Below are 21,713 nucleotides of genomic sequence, written 5' to 3'. Positions count from 1 at the left end.
GTTAATTAGACGATTCAAGTGATTCGTTGAACACCCTACTAGTATACTTTTTCATGATATTCTAATATTTAGAGATAGGATATTTGAGTTTTCTTAAGCTGTATGCCATAATCAGCAATATTAAAATAATAAAAGGCTTGCAATATTTCAGTTGATTTGTAATGAATACAGAATGTATGACATTTTTGTTTTTTTAATTGCATTACAGAAAATAAAGAACTTTATCACAATATTCTAATTTTCTGAGACAGTCCTGTACAAGAGAGGGTGTTCCAGTCACAAGATGGAGAATACCAGTTCAAAGCAGTATTCACTGTTTAGTTCAGATTAGCTAAGGCCTGCGTAAGCAATACACATGACAGTCATATGCCTATCATCAGCTTTATTTGAAGAGACTCTAGGTCCATTTTTAAAAGACATACAACACTCAAATATCAATTATCTCTCAGGCTGAATCATCATGTTAATTGTATTCCTAAAACAGTGTGTCCTGACGCTCTTCTAGGTAATCATACATCCTGTTACGTACACACAGCTACGTAGGGCCTTTGCTAGCATGTAGTACTCTGATATTAGAAGAGAACATTCAGGATTTTCCCAACAAATACAGTAGGGATGTGGTGAGAAGGCATGAACAAAGGGTGAAATTAAACAAGTTGTTCATCCCTGCTATGCTCAAAGAAGTTAAGGTCAAATGGCCTGCAATGCTGCTTTGTTTTCACGAGTAACCACCAAAAGAGAAAAAAAAAAATCTATTAAGTACAGTACACAACAAAGTATCTCATAAAGCATTGCTTACCACAGGGTGTGCAACGAGCTAGTAAACAAACCTGTGTCATGGACGTTCAAGAAAAAACATGTTTTAGCATGATTTGTGTTTGAGTCAAACATACAAGCTACTACAAAACCCTCCATGCCCCATCATGCCATGACGAAAGACCAGGAATGTCCTCTAATTACCCTAAACTGATTTTAAAACCTAGATGCTACATTCATTTAATTAGCATTTATCTTTAAATTAAGAAAGTTGTCTTTGAACCATTGAGTTATCCAGATGCTACAGATTGCGTAACACCTAAAGGACAGGTTTGACAGCCAGAACGTGACAATCAAATATCCTACAAGCCTAGACGTGTGTTTGTTAAAAAAGGAAAGCTTGAAACTTTGTGACAACGAAAAGTCATTGTGCTAACAAAGAGCAAAAAGCAGACGGACGACATTTAGAGTTAGTTAATGTAAATATCAGGCAAATCGTTTACAGCCATAGGGAGGCGGAGTCTTGTGATCCCACCTCTCTGACGTTGTGTTTCCATATTACTCTCCTTATCCAACAAGTCCAACCACAACCTGTTGCCAGTGGTTGAAAATGCTCCGACATATGTTAAATCATGCTAACGATAACTTGGCATTAAGAGACATTTAGCATCAAAACTGACCTCATTTAAGTGACTCAAACATCCAGCTCCACGTCACTGCTACAGCTACATGCTCCTTACATGAACAATACACTATCATCTGAGACTCTAAATGCAATTGCTAGGCAACAGCTATAATTACTCTCAATCCATGCTACACACCTCTTTTAACATACCTTTGTTGTTTGGGTAGGGTTCATTTATCCCTCTAGAATTGCACCAGAACATCACACACGCTAATCAAAAGGGCACTTTGCCTGACCACAAGGGCCCTTGAGAGGTAACAGGGCAATTAGTGAGGCTAAAGGAACAAGCCATGAGCTGTAAGGCGGGTTATTGGGCCAACCAGAGGAGCACTTAGTCCTTGGTCCGACAAGACCATCACGACTCTAGGACACAGGCCTTTAATAATCTTTTTTTTAAAAGACACCTCCGCATGCAGCACATCACTGCCTAAGACATTTACAAATTATCTCTTTTTAAAAGGATGGAGATGGAGATGGCTTAATTAAATGTGCAGGTTTATCTTACTGTGGGGGGTATCATTAAACTATGGTACAGTCTGGCATATACATATCATGGTCTTGGTTTTAGCACTGACAAATACAAGTGTGTGTTGACCTTAATCCACACAGTGCCAGCCTTCACTTGCAGGGCTGCTTTTTTTCAAAAGGAGGTGAGCAGCGTGAAAGACTTGATGGGATTCTAAAGTTTGGGTTTTGGAAGTCCTCATCCTGGTCTCCTTTTGACAGGAGAAGCAGCAAGGAGCGAGACTAAATTTACCCAGTCTGGGTCGTGGCAAGATATTTCTTTCCATAAGAATCTCTGATGTAGAGCATGAGAGACATCTAAGACTGCAGCACACAAATTGTGCAGCGTAGGACTGTGGGTTGGCTACGTCCTTGGGCCAAATTTGAAAAAAACACACGCACAAAGGCAAGAGCATCTTCCATTTATTTGGGGAAAAGATTCTCATTGCAGCGTAAGCGAGAGTTGCCCTGTCATTCGCATGTCATCACGCAGTAATGCTTTACTCCTTTTGGCTTCATGCTACTTCTAAGAAGATGAGTGATAGTGACTTCAGGAGTCCTTAAAGTAGGAGAAGAGAGGATATGGCTAATGGGTTGCAAAATCTACAGTTATTTTTTTTCCTAAAATGCGGCAGAGATAATAACCCTGGCAGAGAAGAAAATAGACAAACAGCTGTGGAATAAATTGAGGATAATTGTGCATATTGTTACAGAGCCATTATGCAAAAATAATATCCAAAAAAAACCCTCTGTTCAGTGGAGGAACGTTCTTCAGAAGACTTTCTGATAATACAAGAGTTGCTCGTGAAAGCTGTGCCTCGAGAGCTCTTAAATTATGCATAAGAGCAATGGTAACTAAGAAACTAAACCGAATGCAAAATATGAAAAATACATTGTGCAAATTGACCACCCTCCAAATAACACATCTTTAGTGTTCAACCACATATTCTCAACCCACGTCCAATAGGAGCCGGCTGAAGTCATGCTATCGCGGTTTGCTAATGCCGCCCTGCCCTGTGTGTATCTCCAGGCTCTGTTTCTGCTCAAATACTTCTATCTGCTCCTTTATCAGAGGAGTGGGAGGCATGTGATTAGGTTGCTACAATAGCTGCTGTGTCCCTTTTTCAATAAGCGGAGGTAACAGAGGTAACATCGCTCTCATTACTTATAGAGCGCTGGGGAAAAGACGTGGGATCACAATGTGGATGCCATTAAGTGTATGATGATTATAATGGAAATAGGACGGATGTGTTTGAACAGTTGCCGACAGTGTCACCCTATTTTTCAAAATGTGAAACGCGTATGCATGCATTGCAGCCTACGGCACTTGGCTCTGTATGTCTAAACTTTGGAAATGCAAGTGTTCCCAATGGTAAAAACAAACACCAAAAACAGCTCTCATAAATATAATTAACTCAGCTTAAGCATCAGTGTTAACAGCCTCAAATAGAACTACTGTAAGACTAATTGCTTTCAATATGTTGCTGCTTCAGTATACAAACGCTGGAAGATTATGTTATTTGGAAAAGGGAAACACTCAATTCAATTATCACACATCCCCAAAAACACTAAAAATCCAGCGCCGCCTGACACTTACAGGATATACACTTTCAACATCTACAAACACTGAGTACAGCTGCAATAACTAACAGCAAGTTGCATCCCCAAAAGGCTCATAAAAAAGTCAAACAGTGTAAGCTACACCAGACTACAGAAGCATTTAGTGTCAGTATTGAAACCCATGTTCTTTCCTTCTGTCTTTCTTTAATCCACCCACCATCTATTCAATGATCTGCTGTTAATGTGGAACGCGTGACACAAAGTGTGAAATGACATTTGAATTGGGAACATTACATTGAATAGTAGTTTGAATAGAGTTATTATTCTTGTTCTCTTTGCAACCCCCCCCCCCCCCTGGAGTGTTACAAGGCAAGGCAAGTTTATATAAACGTTAAATCCAGGTGCTTTACAAGCGCAAAGGGAACACATTAAAGAGCAAAGAGAATCATTTAACAAAAGCTCAAAAGAAATAAGGCAAGTTATCGTGCAATATAGTGAATTGATAGTTAGTTTACTTAATAAAAGGCTGCAGCAGACAGAACAAAAGTCTTGATATAAAACAGAAATGCAGCCGACCTGCAATTTCTTCCAGATATATGGCGCATAAAAACTGAATGTTTAGTTTTGCCTCTGGGGCCATTTATTTCCCCCTACAAGGCTTGCATAATGCTTTGTGTCTATTGTGGTCCCAACGCACACCTGAAAAGGCTAATATTGAATTTGATTAGGAACAAAACGCACCCTTTACTGTGATCAAACAACAGATTCATAAAAAAGACATAAATATTTGAGTTGACGGCTACATCAACACCCGGTTTGGTCGCAGTCCACAAATCCAAACACAACGCAGATATGAATCTTATCTCGATGTTTTCTTTGTTATTAGCCTGTGTAATAAAACACCTTGATCTGCTTAGGAACAGCACATAAAGAACTTACTGACAAAAGGTACCTAATGGCCTGCTGTCGTCCATTAACAGGAAATTAATTGTAGAAAGTAGTTAAGCGCGACTGAAAGGATATTTCTCTGAAAGCATGCGAGGACACTCTGCGGGGGAGTTATTTGAAAAGAATGACAGTGCGAAAAACATTTCTAATATACAGCGCTTGCTTTTATCACTGCCATTAAAGTAGAAAACATACTTTTAAATAATATAAAGTCGGGTTAACGAATTGGTAAGTGATATATCGAGTTGTTCATTCTGCAATAACTCCTATGGGCTCCATTACACGATCAAATATTTTCAAGGTTGCAATTTTTCACTTCTCCAACCATCTCCTTTGAGAAAGATCTATCTGGGATGGGTCACTGGTGAGGACTTGCACCACTCTGATGTCCCAGATGGGGAGTACATTTACACTAATCTTATGACAAACCCACTTAGCTTAACGCGGCGGGCACATAAAACATCACCGCGAGGGAGACATTCTCGGCCCCATCTGAAAGTGATCCAGCTGGGGTTTGGACGCAGACGAATCTGCTATCTGATATTTTGATACATCCAGATTGGCTTTAGCATACTTTACTAGTACCTGCGACAGAGGGAAGTCAGAGGTCAGGCTGAGCTACAACTCAGATGGAACTGCTTGCACTTCAGTGTCTTGTTCAAGGACACAGCTTGCACCCCAGTTTGCTGCATAATGGAGGGTATGCAATGTGCCACCCTGTCCCCCCACCCACACTTGACTTTTTCACAGAAAAACAGCCTTATTTTCTCTCATGATATCTAATTGTATTCAAGGTTTTATGTAAGACACTATAGGGTGGTTTTGTTGGGTTTATTGGATCGTTGATCTGTGTTTTGATGCATTGGACATACCTATAATTTGGATAGCATCAGTTTTATTTTTCAGTCACATTACTGCAGTCAGGCTATTTAAAGCCCATCAATGCAAGTTTTCTTCTTCCTATTGAAAGATCCTCCAAGAGGAGGAGCTCTGTATAACTCCTACAGAGATTTCCCAGATGTATCAAAAAATAACCAGGAAATCCCGGAAGTAAAGCAACTTTCCCTTCTAAATAAAGCCATTGGATTTCTCAATTCTAGTTTGGGTCTATGTGGCAGTAAGAGCATGCTCATTGATGGTTTTCTTTATTTTTAAATATGGAGTTCAATTATTCAAAGTATCTATATTGTCTTATATGGAAATGGTATCAACATTACTATTTGTAGTGGAGTTTCTATTAGCTCTGTGCTTTTATTTTGAAAGGCACAACCAGAACCCCCTCCCTCTATTGTGCCTGGCTTGACGCAGCTTCCAGTCTCTGTAGTCCACCTCTACAGCATGCAAATTACGGAGCAACTCCAATATATCGCAGATTGGTTAACTACACAGAGCGCGCGGCTCGGCGCCAGAGCTGGACACTGTGCACGCATTCCTCATTCAGAGTGGACCGTACAAGAAGATACAATCTAAGCTTTTTAATCTCGAACCTGGGTTTGTTTGGTGGCTCAAAACTGCAACTTAATCATAATTAATTCTGAGGACGCTGTGGGAGGAGGGCGACGCTCAATCATCCCGGGACCGGAGTGAAGGTTCGCCGCGCAGGGGGAATAATTAGAAGCCCGTGTGTGACAGCAGAGTGTCAGACTCAAGAGAGACTGTGGAGCAGAGAGGACAAGTGGGGACTGAGGGATCCTGTGAAGTTTCTCCGTGTGGCAGCCAGTTTTTTTTTAAGAGACGGGAAGAAAGTGTTGTGGAGGAAAGCTCCTCTCCAATGCGTCGCGTACTGATGGACTGAGATCGGTGGAATTTGGAATATTCTTCCCCTGTTTTTATCAGTTATAGACGGTAAGCCACGATCAGAGTCACTTGTGATAAATATGTTTATATCTCTATAAAACATTATTTATTTATTTTTACCAGGTGTGCTTTATGGGGCTATCCTTCTGTTTAATTATGAAATGGAATCCAGGTGTCCTTTATGGGCAGGTTCCAACTAACCAGCACAGGAGGACCCTTCCATATTTACTCTAAACATATCACTCCTGTGAAATGTGCTTCTGTACGTGGACTGTCAACTAGAAGTAGGTTTTTTTTTTGTTTCACTGGCAAGGTTTTACAAGCAGAGAAAGTCCTGTAAAAATAAGTGTCTGGACTTGACAGAGGGAGAACAGCGAGTTTCCCTGAGGGGGCTCCATTACCTCGAGCACACCTGGCTGTTTGCCACACGCAGTTACTGTATCCTACGGCTCTGTGAAAGCTTATGGTAATTAAGACTGGTGATGTGCCTATACACTGCTTTGTATTTCATACCTAGTGAAAAAAGACCTAAAAACCTAAATTGGGTTTATTTTTCTTTACCTAATTAGAGATCTGCATGAATACACTCGATGCATTATTTTTCTCTGCGGTTCCTCTTTTTTGCATGTATGAATATTAATAATTACTGGTCACAGGTGTGTTTTAATGGACACTGCATCACGATTTCTAACAGCCAACCAGAGAGAAGAAGGGGTTTCTATTTTTTTCAGAGGCATATTTTGTCTGTTAATCTCATATAAACTCATTAAGCATACATCCCTGGCTATACTGTAGATCAGGACGGATTAAATAAATCTTGACTGCATTCCATCTTAATTTAATCAGTTCGCACTCTGTCCTGCAGGACTGCCCCCCCCCCCCCTAGATGCGAGGGTGAGTCCTATTTAAGTTAATGAAGGGAAGAAGTGTCTAATTAGCCTTTGGTTGTGAATTGCATAATTGAGTTTGGATCCCAATTTCGTGCTTGAAAGAATCAGTGGTTAATAATCTAATATCTTGGTTTTAAACGCCCCATACCATAAATGTATGAACTGCCTAAGCCTTGTGTGTCTGAATAATGGGAGATTAATTATTGATGGATGGTATGCAGAGACATATGTGGGCCAATTGAACACATTATGCAACAAAGGGTGATTCACAAAGGGAGTGCTGCTTAATGTATGTCCTTGCATTGCCCCAATTATCAATTAACAATAGGCCTGAATACAGTTGCGCTGGTGTTTCAATAGGTGTTGTTTAATGTGTGGAACAGCCACAGGAAATTGATCTGGCCTGTGAGAGAAGACTGCAGTTATAACAGCATCAGTTGCAGGGTTGAACAGGAAAGGGGGCATTGGGAAACTTTCAGACACAGAGAGAAACAGAGAGAGATATTGAAGAGCCTTCCCATGACACGGAGAGAGTAGGCAGCGTGAGCCCACAGAATATTGAATCAGTCAAGAAAAAGGGCTGGAACAAGGGGTAAGGGAGTTGAACTATCTCTTGCCTCATGAGTGGGCGGATGTCATAATTATCATTTCTCCAGGATTCCGGTGGAGGGCCGCGGGCACTGGCAGAATCTCTGCAGATATGTGGGTGTAGTGGTGGTGTCGACCCTGTAGGGCAAGCCACATCACTTCCAATACAGAAGAGAAAGGGACAAGTTCCTCCATAATTGGTGCCTGGGAACACTGCAGGGCGCTCGGGGAACTTGATAGACGGTCAGAGCTCGTACACTCCCATAAACAAGGCTGGGGAACGTGCACGGGAGCAAAAACACACTGGCACTCGTGCACGGCGAAGCAATAGAGTGCAGGGGGCTCTAATCTGCTATCCCATGTCAGGTTGAAATGAAACAACCCCTGGCTGGACGCAACAAGTCTCCCTGACTCGCATTCAGCGTCTCAGTCTCATTCTCTGTTACAGCCCCAGAGCAAAAGCAATCTTTACTTTTAAGTATTAGTGGATGCACGCAACTGTTGGTTGGTGACCTCCCAAAAGGGGAAGAAGATGACACTCCAGTGCTTCTAAGCCAGGTTGTTTGTAATATCTGCTTCATGCTTTGCAGCAAGGTGCGGCTAGTGAACATGTGAGTAAATTAGCAGGTAGGACTCATGCTGTGCAAAGCACTCCCTGTAAAAGCTCCCTATGTCATTTTAAGACAAGGTATGCAGTATAATTACTACTAGCCCATTCCTGTTTGTGTATGTATGTTGTCCAGGAGTGTTATCTCAAATACCATAGCCTCTTTTTGCAATAAATCTCTAAAACATTATATAGGAGGTAGGGGCTTCAGGCCTTTGTCTTATTGGACTCTGGTAAGTCGATAGTGCTGTCAGTGCTTTAGACTAGATTGTTCCACGAGGAAATCACTGACGCTCCTTGTGTGCAAAGGTTAGGGGCCTCAGTCCACATGTAGAAAGCACTTTCACTTATTTGCATTCATTTATTTTGTGCTACTGACTGATTTAAAAGGGACATTTTACTGAAACAGCAGTGCAAGTTGGAACTCGTTGACAGACATTCAGGACACATGCTGAGCCTATTTGTTTGTCTATTTTTTAAAGTAGCACATAGATAAGATGGGCTGTGGAAAGCTTTCTGATGAAATGCTCAGTGAGCAGATTTATTTAGGGCAAGAGACAGCCTTTGTTTGCAATGCAACACTCCCTTCTGTTGTACCAACGTCACGCGTGATGTGCACACATTTCTAACGTCAGATATGTGGTGCACGATACCTGCTGTTGTCTGTAAATATCTTTTTTTAATCAGTTAATTTTATGTTGATGATAAAACATGTTAAGGTGCCAGGCAGTGGGCTATACCAAATAAAACTGGGAATTATCGTTGTTGAGATGTTTAACTATATGAATGTCAAGCTTTTGTTATTTTTAACACGTTTGAACAGGAGATTTACAAATTGTCCAGTTTCTCTAGCTGCCCGCTTTGGCATTCCAACGTAATTGGCCTTGAAAGGTCCCGTTTAAAAGGACCGTACAGGTCAGCTCAAGTCCCTGTAGCTGTTAAGTCATCAGACACTCAATTAACCCAATCTTAATAGAGAAAACAGAGCAGAAAAACAACTTACCTTTTTATCAAATCTGTGTTAAAGTTGCCATGTAATGTGTATTCCAAAACATTACTCAAAGCTTCTTGAGAAAACACCTTTTTATAGATATACATTTTTTTATCAGCCGTTTTGGTCTTAATCCCTTAATGTGTCCCAAGACTCAAAAGTGAAATCAACATTTGTTTTATTTAACATCAAATATTAGGCTTTTACTGTGAGGGTTTCATTCCGAATTTTTGCATTTCGGGGAAAACCTGAGCAACACCCTGTTCTCTGAGAGTAAATACAGAAGAGTATTCCCTCTGAACTTTATGGATTACAACCTATCTCGCAAACAGACTTGCACAGACTTGACATCCATCAATCTCTCCATCTTCTAACCAGCTTATCTTGTTGAGGGCCGCAGCCTTAAGCTACTGTACGTCCACATCCTCTCTGGGTGTGCTCGGTCTGATACTGGCAGTCTTGTTTTTTCCATTAGCCGCGGACTAGATTTCCTTCAGCCATGTGCATCAGTCGGCTCCGGGTGTCAAACGGGTAGAGGTACCGGCTCTGCATCATTAGGCAAGTTAAACTGATCTCGGTATGTCACAGGACTGAATTATGGGAAGTGTCTACTGAATAAAGAGGGTAGAGCTGACCGAATTAGAAAAGGAGGATGTACACACCATCCGAATTGTCTGAGTTAAAACGTACCCGTGCATGTTTCCCAAACAGTAACAGATAGTCTGTGTTAATCTTCTGTCCTGTTATTACTTTTTCTTCTCCACAAGACCTGAGGGAATCGTGGATATGTTTTTGCAAGGTTAGCTGAAAGCTAATCCAAAGGGCTTAAAGCCGGGGCAGAATTATTTTGTGTATTTTTTTTTTTTCTTTTCATTTCATTCTTCTCATGAACATGTATGAACTCAGGATACTCAAATATATGGACTCTAATAAAAGCAATAAATCTACAGGATCACTAATGTTAGTAATAATATACAAAAACAGTCAAGTACCAGTTCATAGCCAAAGCTTTAGATATTTATAGCAGATGTGATCGTAAAAACAAGCTTATGACTTTATAGTAATTCGTCCAATTAGGCAGCATGTTTCTGTTGAAGAAAGAAACATACAGTAAATTACATCTCAAACCGGTTATACATCTGCCAATTAAAGAATGGCACGAAACAACGACATGTTCACGCAAGCACTGGTGTATTTTGTTTTCATCATACAACAATTAGAAGTTTTCTGAGATGCAGGAATGAAGTCTGTTCCCAAAGTGACACAAACAACATAAACTATAGTGTAATAATAACCTCTCAGTCCTGCTGTTCAAACACTACACAAGGTCCTAGGAGGCGCCCTTTATATTGTTTATCCCCTGTAAGCAGGTCTGTCTGCCTATAATGTGTGGCTCCTTTGAGTCTGAAGTATTTGTATCAGGCAGCACATCTACACCTATTTATGGAGTGAATCATAGGACTATCATTACCGTTACCGGGCTGCATTTTTACTGAGGGTGGATACTACTTTCCGAATTGGCCCTTTTTAAGCAGCTGAGAAAAACAAGTGGGACATGCTAATATAAAATGAAATCCTATCAATATTTCCCGACTAGTTAATTCAAGTTTACACAATTAATGATTTTACTATGCAACAATCAAGCGCAAAAATCCTCTGTAATTTATGTTGTCACTTTTTTGTTTGCTTTCCAGAGACAGCTGTTTTATGGATTATTCTGAATACATTCATCCACAATTTAACAGTCCTGCTGGGCACTGGTTAGTCACTCCTGAATACAACGTGTCTGTTTTTAAGGGGGACAATACTGTACACAGGAAATGTACATCTGTTTGGCGCAGATGTCTTCCCTTACAAAATGCACCTTGATGCCACTGGTGTACTCTGCCCACTCGTTTCTGGAGAACTAATTACTGCGCATTAGTTAAACAGACCATTTGAAATGCAAGCCTGCTAAATCACGTTTGCCAGGGGAGCAACGCCACCTACCCCCCCCCTCTCCTCTCCCCTCCCCATGCGGTCTTTGTGCTGCTATTATTAGTTCTATCATGCTTATGTTCACTATCAAAAATTAAGGCCCACAAGCACTGAACAGTGAGAGAAGAGGGTGCTTCAGTAAACAAGGTAGCAAGAGACTGGAGCTGATTTGTATACCTGTATTTGAATATGTAAGAGGGTGCTATGTGTGAAGCAGTTCAGAATGAGGCAGCCATTATGATCAGCTGTTAGAACGACATGAGCTTTTTAACAGGCCACTGATGATGTGTTTCTCGAGATGCAACCCCCATGTAGTGTAGGAGCCATCAGAGCGCGGGCATGATCCTCGCTTCCCTGGTCACCGAGGCTGTGCTCGCAGCGCTGCCAAGAGGATCTTTGTTTCCGCACCGTAGAGCAGCTGGTGGAGGTTGCTACAGCCTAACTCCTGTCCAGGTGGAGAATGCGGGGTTGATTCAAGAGTTTAAAGAAGGCTATTATGCTTTATGGGGTTTTCCCTTTCCTGTACTGTTGTAGGTTGTTGTGCATGTGAATGGTCTACAGAGGCCCAAATCCCTAATTTCTCTATAGAAGGGAACGGATTATTTGCACCTACATTTGGTTCCGCTAATAAGTCTATAAAAATATCCTGTTCAAGAACAATTTACAGCTGCGTAGAATTCTCCATCATAGTGTTTGATCCTGGTTACGGAGTACAGATTACATTTACATTTTAGACATGTAGATGATGCACCTGCATATAATACACTATTTATCTGACAGGGAACCTCAGGCTTCGGGGAATTAAAATGGACTCCTTCACTTTCCCTGTTGTCAAGCGCCATAAATCACCATGACTGCAGGTAGCCTAGCAATCAAGAGGACTGAGGTCATAAACTGTTTGGGACTTAAGAGGCAGTGCAGCCTTTTTAAAACCATTAGAAAAACCACAGAAATTCGAAAGTGTCCAAATACGAAGTAACTTTTATCAGTCCTGACGGAGATGGGAGAATGGGTTCTATCTGTCGTGCGCCACAAGGGATAACAAGCCTTTCATACTTGTACATCAAGTTGTCTCACGCAACAGAAAAAGGAATTAGGCTCCTGCCTTAAGGGCTATTTGTGGCTCCAGCATACTTTACTTACTTTGACAGTGACGAGGACAGAACATGAATACGGCTACGTTCACATTATCTGAAAATGATGTCCTAAACTGTCAACTGGATAGTGTGCACATAACAGTTCAAATCCAGGTTCCTGTTGTGTACCGTTTGTGTTCTGTGTCAGTTCACTGCAAACTATTACAAATGTATGGAGGATTAAAATAAGTGACCGTTTGGTGCATTATGTGTGAAAAATCAATGGAGATCAAGGACACATGTGTTTTGTGCTCTCCAGTAAAGATAGCATGCTTAGTGGGACCCCTGGCTTTCCAAAGGTATAGCATGTAACTTTGTTAGTTTTAGAAAAGTCAAAGTTTTTCAAAGTCAAACAAGCTACGTTTGTCAGTATCAATATTTGTATCAGAATCTTAATGCGGTGAGCTGGCGTTATCTGCAGCTTCATTGCTTATTCACAAAACAAAGATGGATGCTGCCTGTTGACCTCAAGGCTAATTACCTTGGTTTGTTGTACACAAAGGAAGAGGAAATAAAGTGGAAAATCATATTTAAGTTGTACTATGCTGCCCCATCATGGACTTCCTGCTTCTTAGATTCTTGTCTTACTGCAGTAGTCACGAGCAAAAACACTAAATCATCTCTAGCTGCAGGACTCGCTTGGAACCAAACCTGACCTTCCTTTGAAGAAACAAAAGAGAGGTTCCTTTTTTAGGGTGCAATAAAGTCTACAAGATGAACTTGGATGTCACCGTGATTTATGTGATTGCTTGTTTCAGCCATTTGAGATTCCACGGTTGAATTTAATGTCTGTTAAAGGAGGACATCTTTTCACCCTCTGTCCGAAACCAGAGCCTTGTCTGATTGGTTAGCTGGCCGACTATGTCGTGATTAGTCAACCGCTTAGAGATGAGGAAGCCTAGTCAGTGTGACATGCCAACATACTCATGAGGGGACATTGGACTTCCATGATATTATGGAACACTGCACTATAGTGGAGCAATAGTACACATACCCTAATTCAGTGTGAACATGCTATTTATGAGTCTATAAGCGGCCTGCATCCTGTTGTGTATGTTACAGCGCGGGGAGAAAGCCTCAATGTGTGATAAATATTCCATCCGCAGACTTTCCTTCTCCACTTCCCTTTTCTTCATCTCATTTGATGTTGGCCGATGAGTTGGCTTCACACACATGCATGAGGGGAGAATTCATAGGGCTTCACTAGGCCTCTAATTGAATTGTCTGAGCAGCAAGAGAAGCGCATTTTAATTTAGGAAAAGAAACGGGGCAACGTAAGAGTGTTTCATCTTCCGGTGCCTGTCACGCTGAGTCCCATGCAACATTGATTACGTGGAAAATGGATGAGTTAAATAAGTCTGTTTTGAAATGCAGAAGAAAGAGTGCATGAGGCTAATGCCTTTCCATATCTGCCCTCTGCAGTGTCATCAGGCAGCATGCGATAACATCTGTTAATAGTCTAGTTTCATTTTGCATTGTCTTACGAGCCATCAGGGTCACAGAGGTGAGTGCCTCGGGTGCCGTGACCACCAGCAGACTCCTGCACAAGCAAACTCAGATACATAATGAAAAGGGAATGGACGGAGATATTCTAGGAGGCCGGCTTTTTGGATCCCTTGTCTGAATGTTATCACTTTCCAAACAACACATATTTAATAGGTTTTGCCAATTAGATTTCTGGTATTCATTGTGACTCACCCTCATTGTCTGCCATTGACAAACATGGGTAATTGGAGCTTGTACAATCGTGTCTGCCATTATGTTCTGCCTGTTATTGGTTCAACATGGTCATTATTTAGCTGGGATGTATAAGAGTCTAAGTTTTATATGTTTTTGACCAAATGCAAATTCTATTATGTTTTTAGACATGTTATTATACAAAAGTGTTAAAAGCATCATTCAAATGTGGCTCTTATCTGTATCTTTCTGTAAATAAATATCATTAACAAACAAACCGTTTTAATCTTCTGTTTGATGTGCCGATATTTTCCTCATAATGAGTTGAGTGTCATTTTGAAATAATATTCAGTGTGGGCCTCCTTGTTGTTGCATATCCCTTGAGGCAACAACATGCAACTAATTATTCTGGTGAATTCTGTCTGAAGTCGTGGTGACTCCCTGTAGAATTGTTTAAGTTGTTTTATTAGTGAGGATATTTATAACGAAATATGTATTTATTTCCTTTCGGTAACTGAGATAATACAAACAGAATATGACAAACCAAATGTACTTGTTATGGTGCCTAGTTTCATGTAGTGTGAGAGTCTAGAAAAGTTTAGAGTAACCTTGGGGAATATGTCTAAATACATTAAAGATGTTGGAGGTAGTGTTGTCTTGCTTTTCATTAATAATTTGTACTTTATCCAAGCGAAAAAAATATATAGCAAGGCATTTTGAAACAGGCAAAAAAGGTCAAAGAAGAAGTAGGAGTGAAGTTACTATTTAACAGACTACTCCAAATTCAGCTTTTGTCTTTGGAGCTGCCGCCCCTTTGAGGGGTTCGGTTGTCTCCCTGGATGCCGTCCTCTATGTGTGTGGGTTTGGAAAGACTTTCATCTGAACTGACTACAGTTATATATATTTAAACTTTTGCAGTCACGCTCTTGCAAGTCTTTAAAATTCTATATAGTGAGTCACCGAGCTGCACCGAACAGATTAACATTCTGTTTGTGATTAGACACTTCAATCAACCCCTGCCCCCGATATGTACCTTACATATGATTGACTTTCAATGGGCAGTAAGTATTTCCCCCGTCAACAGAGTGGAGTCCCATTTATAGATGGATCACTCAGAGGTTGCGGTTTCTTACAAACACTGTTCTGCACCGGCTGAATCTGTTGAACTAGACTTGCCTCGTCTTGTTCGAACGAAGCTTTGAAAATACTAATCGGATTTGTTAACAAGAACAGCTGCGTCTCCTTTCCATCTTTCCATGTCCCATCACTTTGAAGAATTCTGTCAGCGAATGGTGGATATCTAGTTATCCTCGATCACGGGAAGATGCCTGCACTTCACCGGCTGTCTCGTGGGAGTGATCTTGCCTTTGATCCATTGTGATCTCAATTTAGCATAATTGATTTGGATGTGGCTCATCATTAAATTCACATTCCAGCGTTTCCTTTGTCTTACAACATCAATCCTGATTACAATGAATTATCTGTATTTAGATATTGGTTCAACTGGACAGCGCTGTCTGTGGGACCTCTTGTATAAGTTGTTGTTCGCTGCAACATTGGAAAACACAATCAGAATAACATTATACCAACAGATGAATAAAGGTGTTGTTCATGATCAGTTCACACTCAGTCCAGTGAAGTGCAAGTTATTGGACGGGCGATAAAGGCATCACTATTCAGTTCTTTATTTAGACTGGCTTCTATAAATCTCGCCCTGACACGGACTCTAGAGGGATTGAGCTGACTTCTGCCTTTGTATGACTCACACTGAGTGAGTCTTTGTCCTTGTTCATGAGTCTACATATAAAGGACAGAAAAATCAAGTCATTTCTTTAAAATGTACCATTATCCCAGTGTGAGTCATCGTGAAGACATGTACTGTCTTTGCCCACACCACGAAATGCATTGGCTCATCATCGGTAATGCAGCTTCCGGGTGGATTCTGATGATAGCATGGATTATTAGCTGCTACACTTGGTTGGACTTCAATTATTCAAGTCCACCCAGGAATCCACATTGCTAAGAGATATTTATTAATCTATAAATAAGTGTAAAATAGTAGGCATGTAGAGACTGTTTGCCTTTTCCTGTTTGATTCTTTTCTACAGTATTAAATAATTCCACAGCACACAATTTATACAAGACCGGCGTTACTTCCCCTCATGCGTGTGATGCACCCATGTCATTCTACACTGTTGCACTTTCACACACAATAACCAAAGTGCATGTTTTGTATCACATCAAATGTGCATGACTTTGACACTTTGACACATGGAACAACAAAAGTTCATGTATTGTAACACATGAAACATACATGACATTTGGATCACTGGGGTCATATATCATTCAACAGTTTCTTACATGTTACTACAATTTTTAATTTATGTAAAACTGCAAGAATATTAAAAAAATGTTAACTGAACTTTCTTTTGTTCCCTCCCCCCCCCCCCTTCCTCCCCCATGTTTCCATCTTTCCTTCACAGATATCTCCGACCGAAATGCTGCCCTGCATCATCTCCATCGGCTTGTTTCTCACCGCAGCCCTATCCCAGGATATCATTCCCTCACAGGCATCATCGTCCATAAGTGAGTCTTGTGACTCATTGTGCTGGTGCGAGGAAAAAGATGGCATCCTTCACCTGAACTGTGAGCAAAGAAACATCACCAAAATCTCCCAAATCAAAGTCCCGTCAGGTGTGCCTTTCCACCTGAACCTTTACAAAAATGACTTGGTTGAGCTCCGCGCAGAGGAGATGGAAGGGCTTAAGAATGCCCTTTCACTGCACATCGGGGGTAATAGCATTCAAGAGCTGGAACCAGGGGTGTTTAGCAGTCTCGGTTCACTGAAAAAACTCCACATAAATAGCAATTTCCTTGTCAATCTGAAAGAGGACACATTTCAAGGCCTGGTGAATTTGGAGTTTCTCCAAGCTGACACAAATTTCATTCGGGTCATCGAGCCCGGGGCCTTCAACAAACTCATCCGCCTCAAGGTCCTCATCCTCAATGATAATGTCATCGAGTTTTTACCCAACAACATTTTCCGGTTCGTGCCCCTCACCCACCTGGACTTACGTGGCAACAAACTGCAAACTCTGCCTTATGTCGGCTTTCTGGAGCACATCGGACGGATAATGGAACTGCTTTTGGAGGACAATAAGTGGGTCTGCGACTGTGATATATTACATTTAAAAATCTGGATGGAGAACATGAGGTCCCAGTCAGCAATCGGGGATGTGGTCTGCAGCACACCAAATCAACTAAAGGGGACGATCCTGGCTAAAGTCAAGAAGGATGTTCTCTGCCCGTCCCATGCTGATATTAACCTGGAAGAGCCGTCGAAGTCACTGGATATGGTTGTAACGCCCTCCTCCAAAGCGTCCCAGATTCCCAAGATGATTGACGCCAAGGCACCGACACCGTCTAACCTCCCCGGCAGTCCTTGTGTGGAGCACTGTTCCTGTCACAATCACCCTGTGGCTGGCTTTTTGATGCATTGTCAGGACAGAGGCATTCAGAAGGTATCAGATATCGGAATACTTCAGCAAAGCCCCGCTAAACTGGTCATGACGGGAAACATGATTCAGAAGCTATTGAAGTCAGATTTTGTCACATATGATAGTTTAGAGTTGCTCAACTTGGCCAACAACAGAATTGATTACATTGACAACGAAACGTTCCTCAGCTTGAGCAGTTTGAAAAAACTCTATTTGAATGGCAACCGCATTGAAAAACTGTTCTCCACAATGTTTGTGGGGCTCCACAACCTTGAATATCTGTATCTGGAATACAACCTTATCAAAGAGATTGCCCCGGGCACATTTAATCCCCTGCCAAACCTGAAGCTGTTGTCATTAAATAACAACCTGCTCAGCTCCCTTCCTGCGCAGATTTTTCGCAATGTGCCCCTCACCAAATTAAACTTGAGGAAAAATCTACTTATGCACCTGCCAGTGAGCAACGTGCTTGATCAACTCGACTCGCTGGAGCAGATTTATTTAGAGGACAACCCCTGGGACTGCAGCTGTGACTTGCTCAGCCTCAAACAATGGGTGGAGAAGCTCCGAAAAGACACAGTGGTGGGCTCCATTTATTGCCACAGCCCTAAGAAAGTGACGCAGGCGGAGCTGAGGAGCCTCCGTCATGAGGTGCTATGCCCTGGTCTGGGGACCTACTACCCTCTGTCCCCAGGTGATGAAGTGACCGCCACCCTGGGGCCTGACAGTCCAGGAGAGGGTTTGTTCAGCTCGCTCACGGACAGTGTCCCACTCTCTGTGCTCATCTTATGCCTTCTCATGTTTATCCTCATGATTATCTTCTGCTCAGCCGGATTGGTGGTGTTTGTAGTGCATCGGCGGCGGAGAAGAGCAAAGAGAAAAGCAGCCGAGGAACAGCCGAGAGAAAACAGCAGCAGTCCAATTCACTTACACTACAGCATGTACGGGCAGAAAACGACACACCACACCATGACACAGAGGACAGCGTCTGCCTCTCTGTATGAAGAGAGGTCACACAGTCCCATTGTGCAGATCTGTCGCAACCCCACCTACTGCTCCCAGCACAAGGAGCACGACGTGGATTTGGATTATGGCCTCGACGATCCCAGCGGCAAGAATCACCTCTGCCGGAGTATCATGGAGAAGGAAAACACTTCCCCACTCACAGGAAACCCCAGCTCAAAGTTTCGACCCATGACTGGCGAGTGCCCCGCTGAGTTCGTCACGCTCGGGAATCCCAACTCTTTCTACAGGAACATTTTCGAGCGGGAGAAAGAGCTGCAGCAACTTGGAATAACTGAGTACCTTAGGAAAAACATGCCCCAGCTTCAGTCTGCCGTTGACATGCAGGTCCCTGGGCACCAGGAAGAGTTAAAGCTAATGGAGACGATTATGTACTCAAGACCACACAAGGTCATGCTTGAGCAAACTAAGAACGAGTACTTTGAACTCAAGGCCAACCTGCACACTGAGCCAGACTACTTGGAGGTTCTGGAGCATCAAACTGCATTTAACTGAACTCAAGCAGAAAATATATATATATATATAAACCTATATATTATGTTTGGAACCAAGTGCCTTGTCCTGTTTGCCCTCCTGTACTTTCCAGTGTGAGATATATATTATGGGCACACCACTTTTAGTTATATTGTAGCACAGAATGTAACTGGTTTTGTTTGTGTTACGTTTAATCCGTTGACAGCCATGTTATGTAGCTGGTGAGAGTAATGTTTGGCCAAATGTAACGTCAATAAGCTATGACAGTGGGCCTGGGCTGAAACCCTCTTTTGAAATGGGCTAAATCAGCTTGTTGATTAAATCTGAATTGATCTGCACAGCTCACCAGATGTTTGGAAAGAAGTGGGTGAATTTCAATCACCACTTGACCCAGAATTGCTGTTTAATCAGTGTATCCTGCGTATGACCTGATTACACCCTCTGTCAACACAAGCCAGATGGAATGCTGTAACGAAATGCTCAATGTGCCGTAGAGTCAGCGAAATGCCAACTGTACATTGGAAAGCAGCAGCAGTAGGAGTGTGGCTCCGCTGATATACTGTCAGCCCTCTGGATCGATTCAATACACTGCAGTCATAGTTCCTTTTTATTTATTTTTATACAAACTGGTGACATTCTCACAGAAAGGACGTTTTATTTTACTTTGAAACAGTAAATACAGCACTTAAAGTATATTATACACAACTGTAATCTTGTAAAAAAAAAAATGCATTGCACTAATCAAATGCCATAAGATGGTGCATGACAATCAAAAAAGGCCTGCTGATTATTTAATTTGTTTCTGCCAGAAATAATGAGGCACAAATGTGTATGGTACTACAGTGTGTGTTTGTGTGTGTGCGAGCGGATGTGAGATTGTGTTTCATGCCACTATTTTATGTCTGACAAAAGCTCCTTCCTCATGCTGATTGGCTGAACTGCTTCTTAGAGGCGGGGCATATTCACCTGTTAGCACACGGAGGGTTACTAGCTCCAACTTACCTGCCGACTGACTTCAGCCAACCTCTCTCGGATCATATTGAAAGCAATGGACCGCTGGGGGACTGACATTTTGAAATGTGGACATTGTCAGACTTTACACACTCCTTCATACTCCTGGAAACATTTGAAACGGTTCATGTAAGCACACACTCTGTAGCTTTTCTACTTAACTAGATTTCATTATTTATTCTGTATATTTTGTATATACTTATGTTCCATTATATCTTTGTTTTTGTGTGCCTTCAGTGCTGTACAGAATATATACAGAAGCTGTAACTGATGAACAGGAAATAAAGAGTTGCAATATTACATTACCTTGGAGCTGGGTTCATGGTTAGTGCATCACAGTTACTGCACATTGATGTAGCCTCTCTGCAGTGCACACCATGCAGCCAAAGAATTACATTCCCCTTAATGTGTTATCAGACCTCCGCAGTGCGTGTGTGTGTAAGTGCATGTACTTATGTAAACGCTATCTGGTTGTATTCCTGCTGTGAGAATATTTGAACCCCCCACGATGGCTCAAACCTAGTCCTTAATCACACAACAATGGCTGCAGGGTTTCACCATGCCACGCTTTTCTGCACGAGTTTTATTGTATCCTCTACTCTGGGGGAACAGCGGACCCTCTCTAATTCCCCCTTCTTCCATCATAATTGATGTTTCTGCAGATTCTTTGCAAGAGCACACACGCGGTACCTCACTGATGCACGTACAGGACTCGCATACAAATACAGATACCGCACTGAAATGAATAAATAAATGTTTATATAGATTTGTATGCAGGCATCTATCATTTGAGGGATGCAAACAGACCAGTACACACACACACACACACACACACACACACACACGGGAAGACAAATTATCCGCTGCAGCTTGATCCAGTGAGACTCATAAGCAATATGCCCGTCCAAAGGTGAGACATTAGCAAAGTGCATTACTGTGTTCAGAGAGATTATTTACTTTAGGGACTGCAAATAAATGCAATATTGTCTGAACCGAAGCTCACCATCGGGCCCATCTTGCAACAGAGCTACAATGTTGAATACATGTAATACGTTAAATAAACAAGTCAGAGAATCGGTATATAACAAGTATCAGACATTGTCTCTGCACTATAAGAACATTTGAATTCGGTAAACTCTAATTAGTTATTCATATTGACTTCTGTTTCAAATGAAACCTGAATAAAAACGTTTTAAGAAGATGTGATCCATCCCTGAGAAAGATTTGAATATTTCTAATAAAAGACAACATATAAGAGAATAAGAACCAAGTTTAAGGTGAGATGTATAAATTATTCCATTCAATTATTCATTAGTTTTATGGTTATGTAACCCCATGTATAGCAAATTGTACACCCTCTTCCCCTCACACTATCTTGTGGACGTTAAGAGCAGTTTCTGCATACAATTGCACAATAATGTTGAAAAATGGTGGTGCATTACAGCTAAGTACCTCTTCTTTGGTCAAAAGCTATAGAGACCTATCTCTAATGACTATGGATGATCACTTTTTAGAGGCAGCGGCTGTGGAAGTAACGCTGATGTTCTTTCTGTTATCACGTGCAATGCAATTATGTGGAAGCATGAGCGAGG

At 41.6% G+C, this 21,713-nt stretch overlaps 1 protein-coding gene across 1 annotated transcript; it reads left to right on the top strand.

Moving 5' to 3' along the window:
* The first annotated feature begins 5,815 nt into the window (after positions 1-5,815).
* slitrk6 (SLIT and NTRK-like family, member 6) lies at positions 5,816-20,439 on the top strand. Its single transcript, XM_010782585.1, has 2 exons — positions 5,816-6,298; positions 16,600-20,439. Exon 2 carries the CDS (start codon positions 16,615-16,617, stop codon positions 19,129-19,131), a length of 2,517 nt encoding a protein of 838 aa, XP_010780887.1. The 5' UTR covers positions 5,816-6,298; positions 16,600-16,614; the 3' UTR covers positions 19,132-20,439.
* Positions 20,440-21,713: the final 1,274 nt, after the last annotated feature.

This window comes from Notothenia coriiceps, unplaced genomic scaffold, assembly GCF_000735185.1.
Source record: "Notothenia coriiceps isolate Sejong01 unplaced genomic scaffold, NC01 NC01_scaffold00024667, whole genome shotgun sequence".
NCBI lineage: Eukaryota > Metazoa > Chordata > Actinopteri > Perciformes > Nototheniidae > Notothenia > Notothenia coriiceps.
The sequence above is the reverse complement of the archived record's forward strand: the minus strand, read 5'-3'. Positions and strand labels throughout refer to the sequence as shown.

Coding starts and splice junctions, on each gene's coding strand:
- slitrk6 (XM_010782585.1), top strand. CDS start 16,615: ATGCTGCCCTGCATCATCTCCATCGGCTTGTTTCTCACCGCAGCCCTA.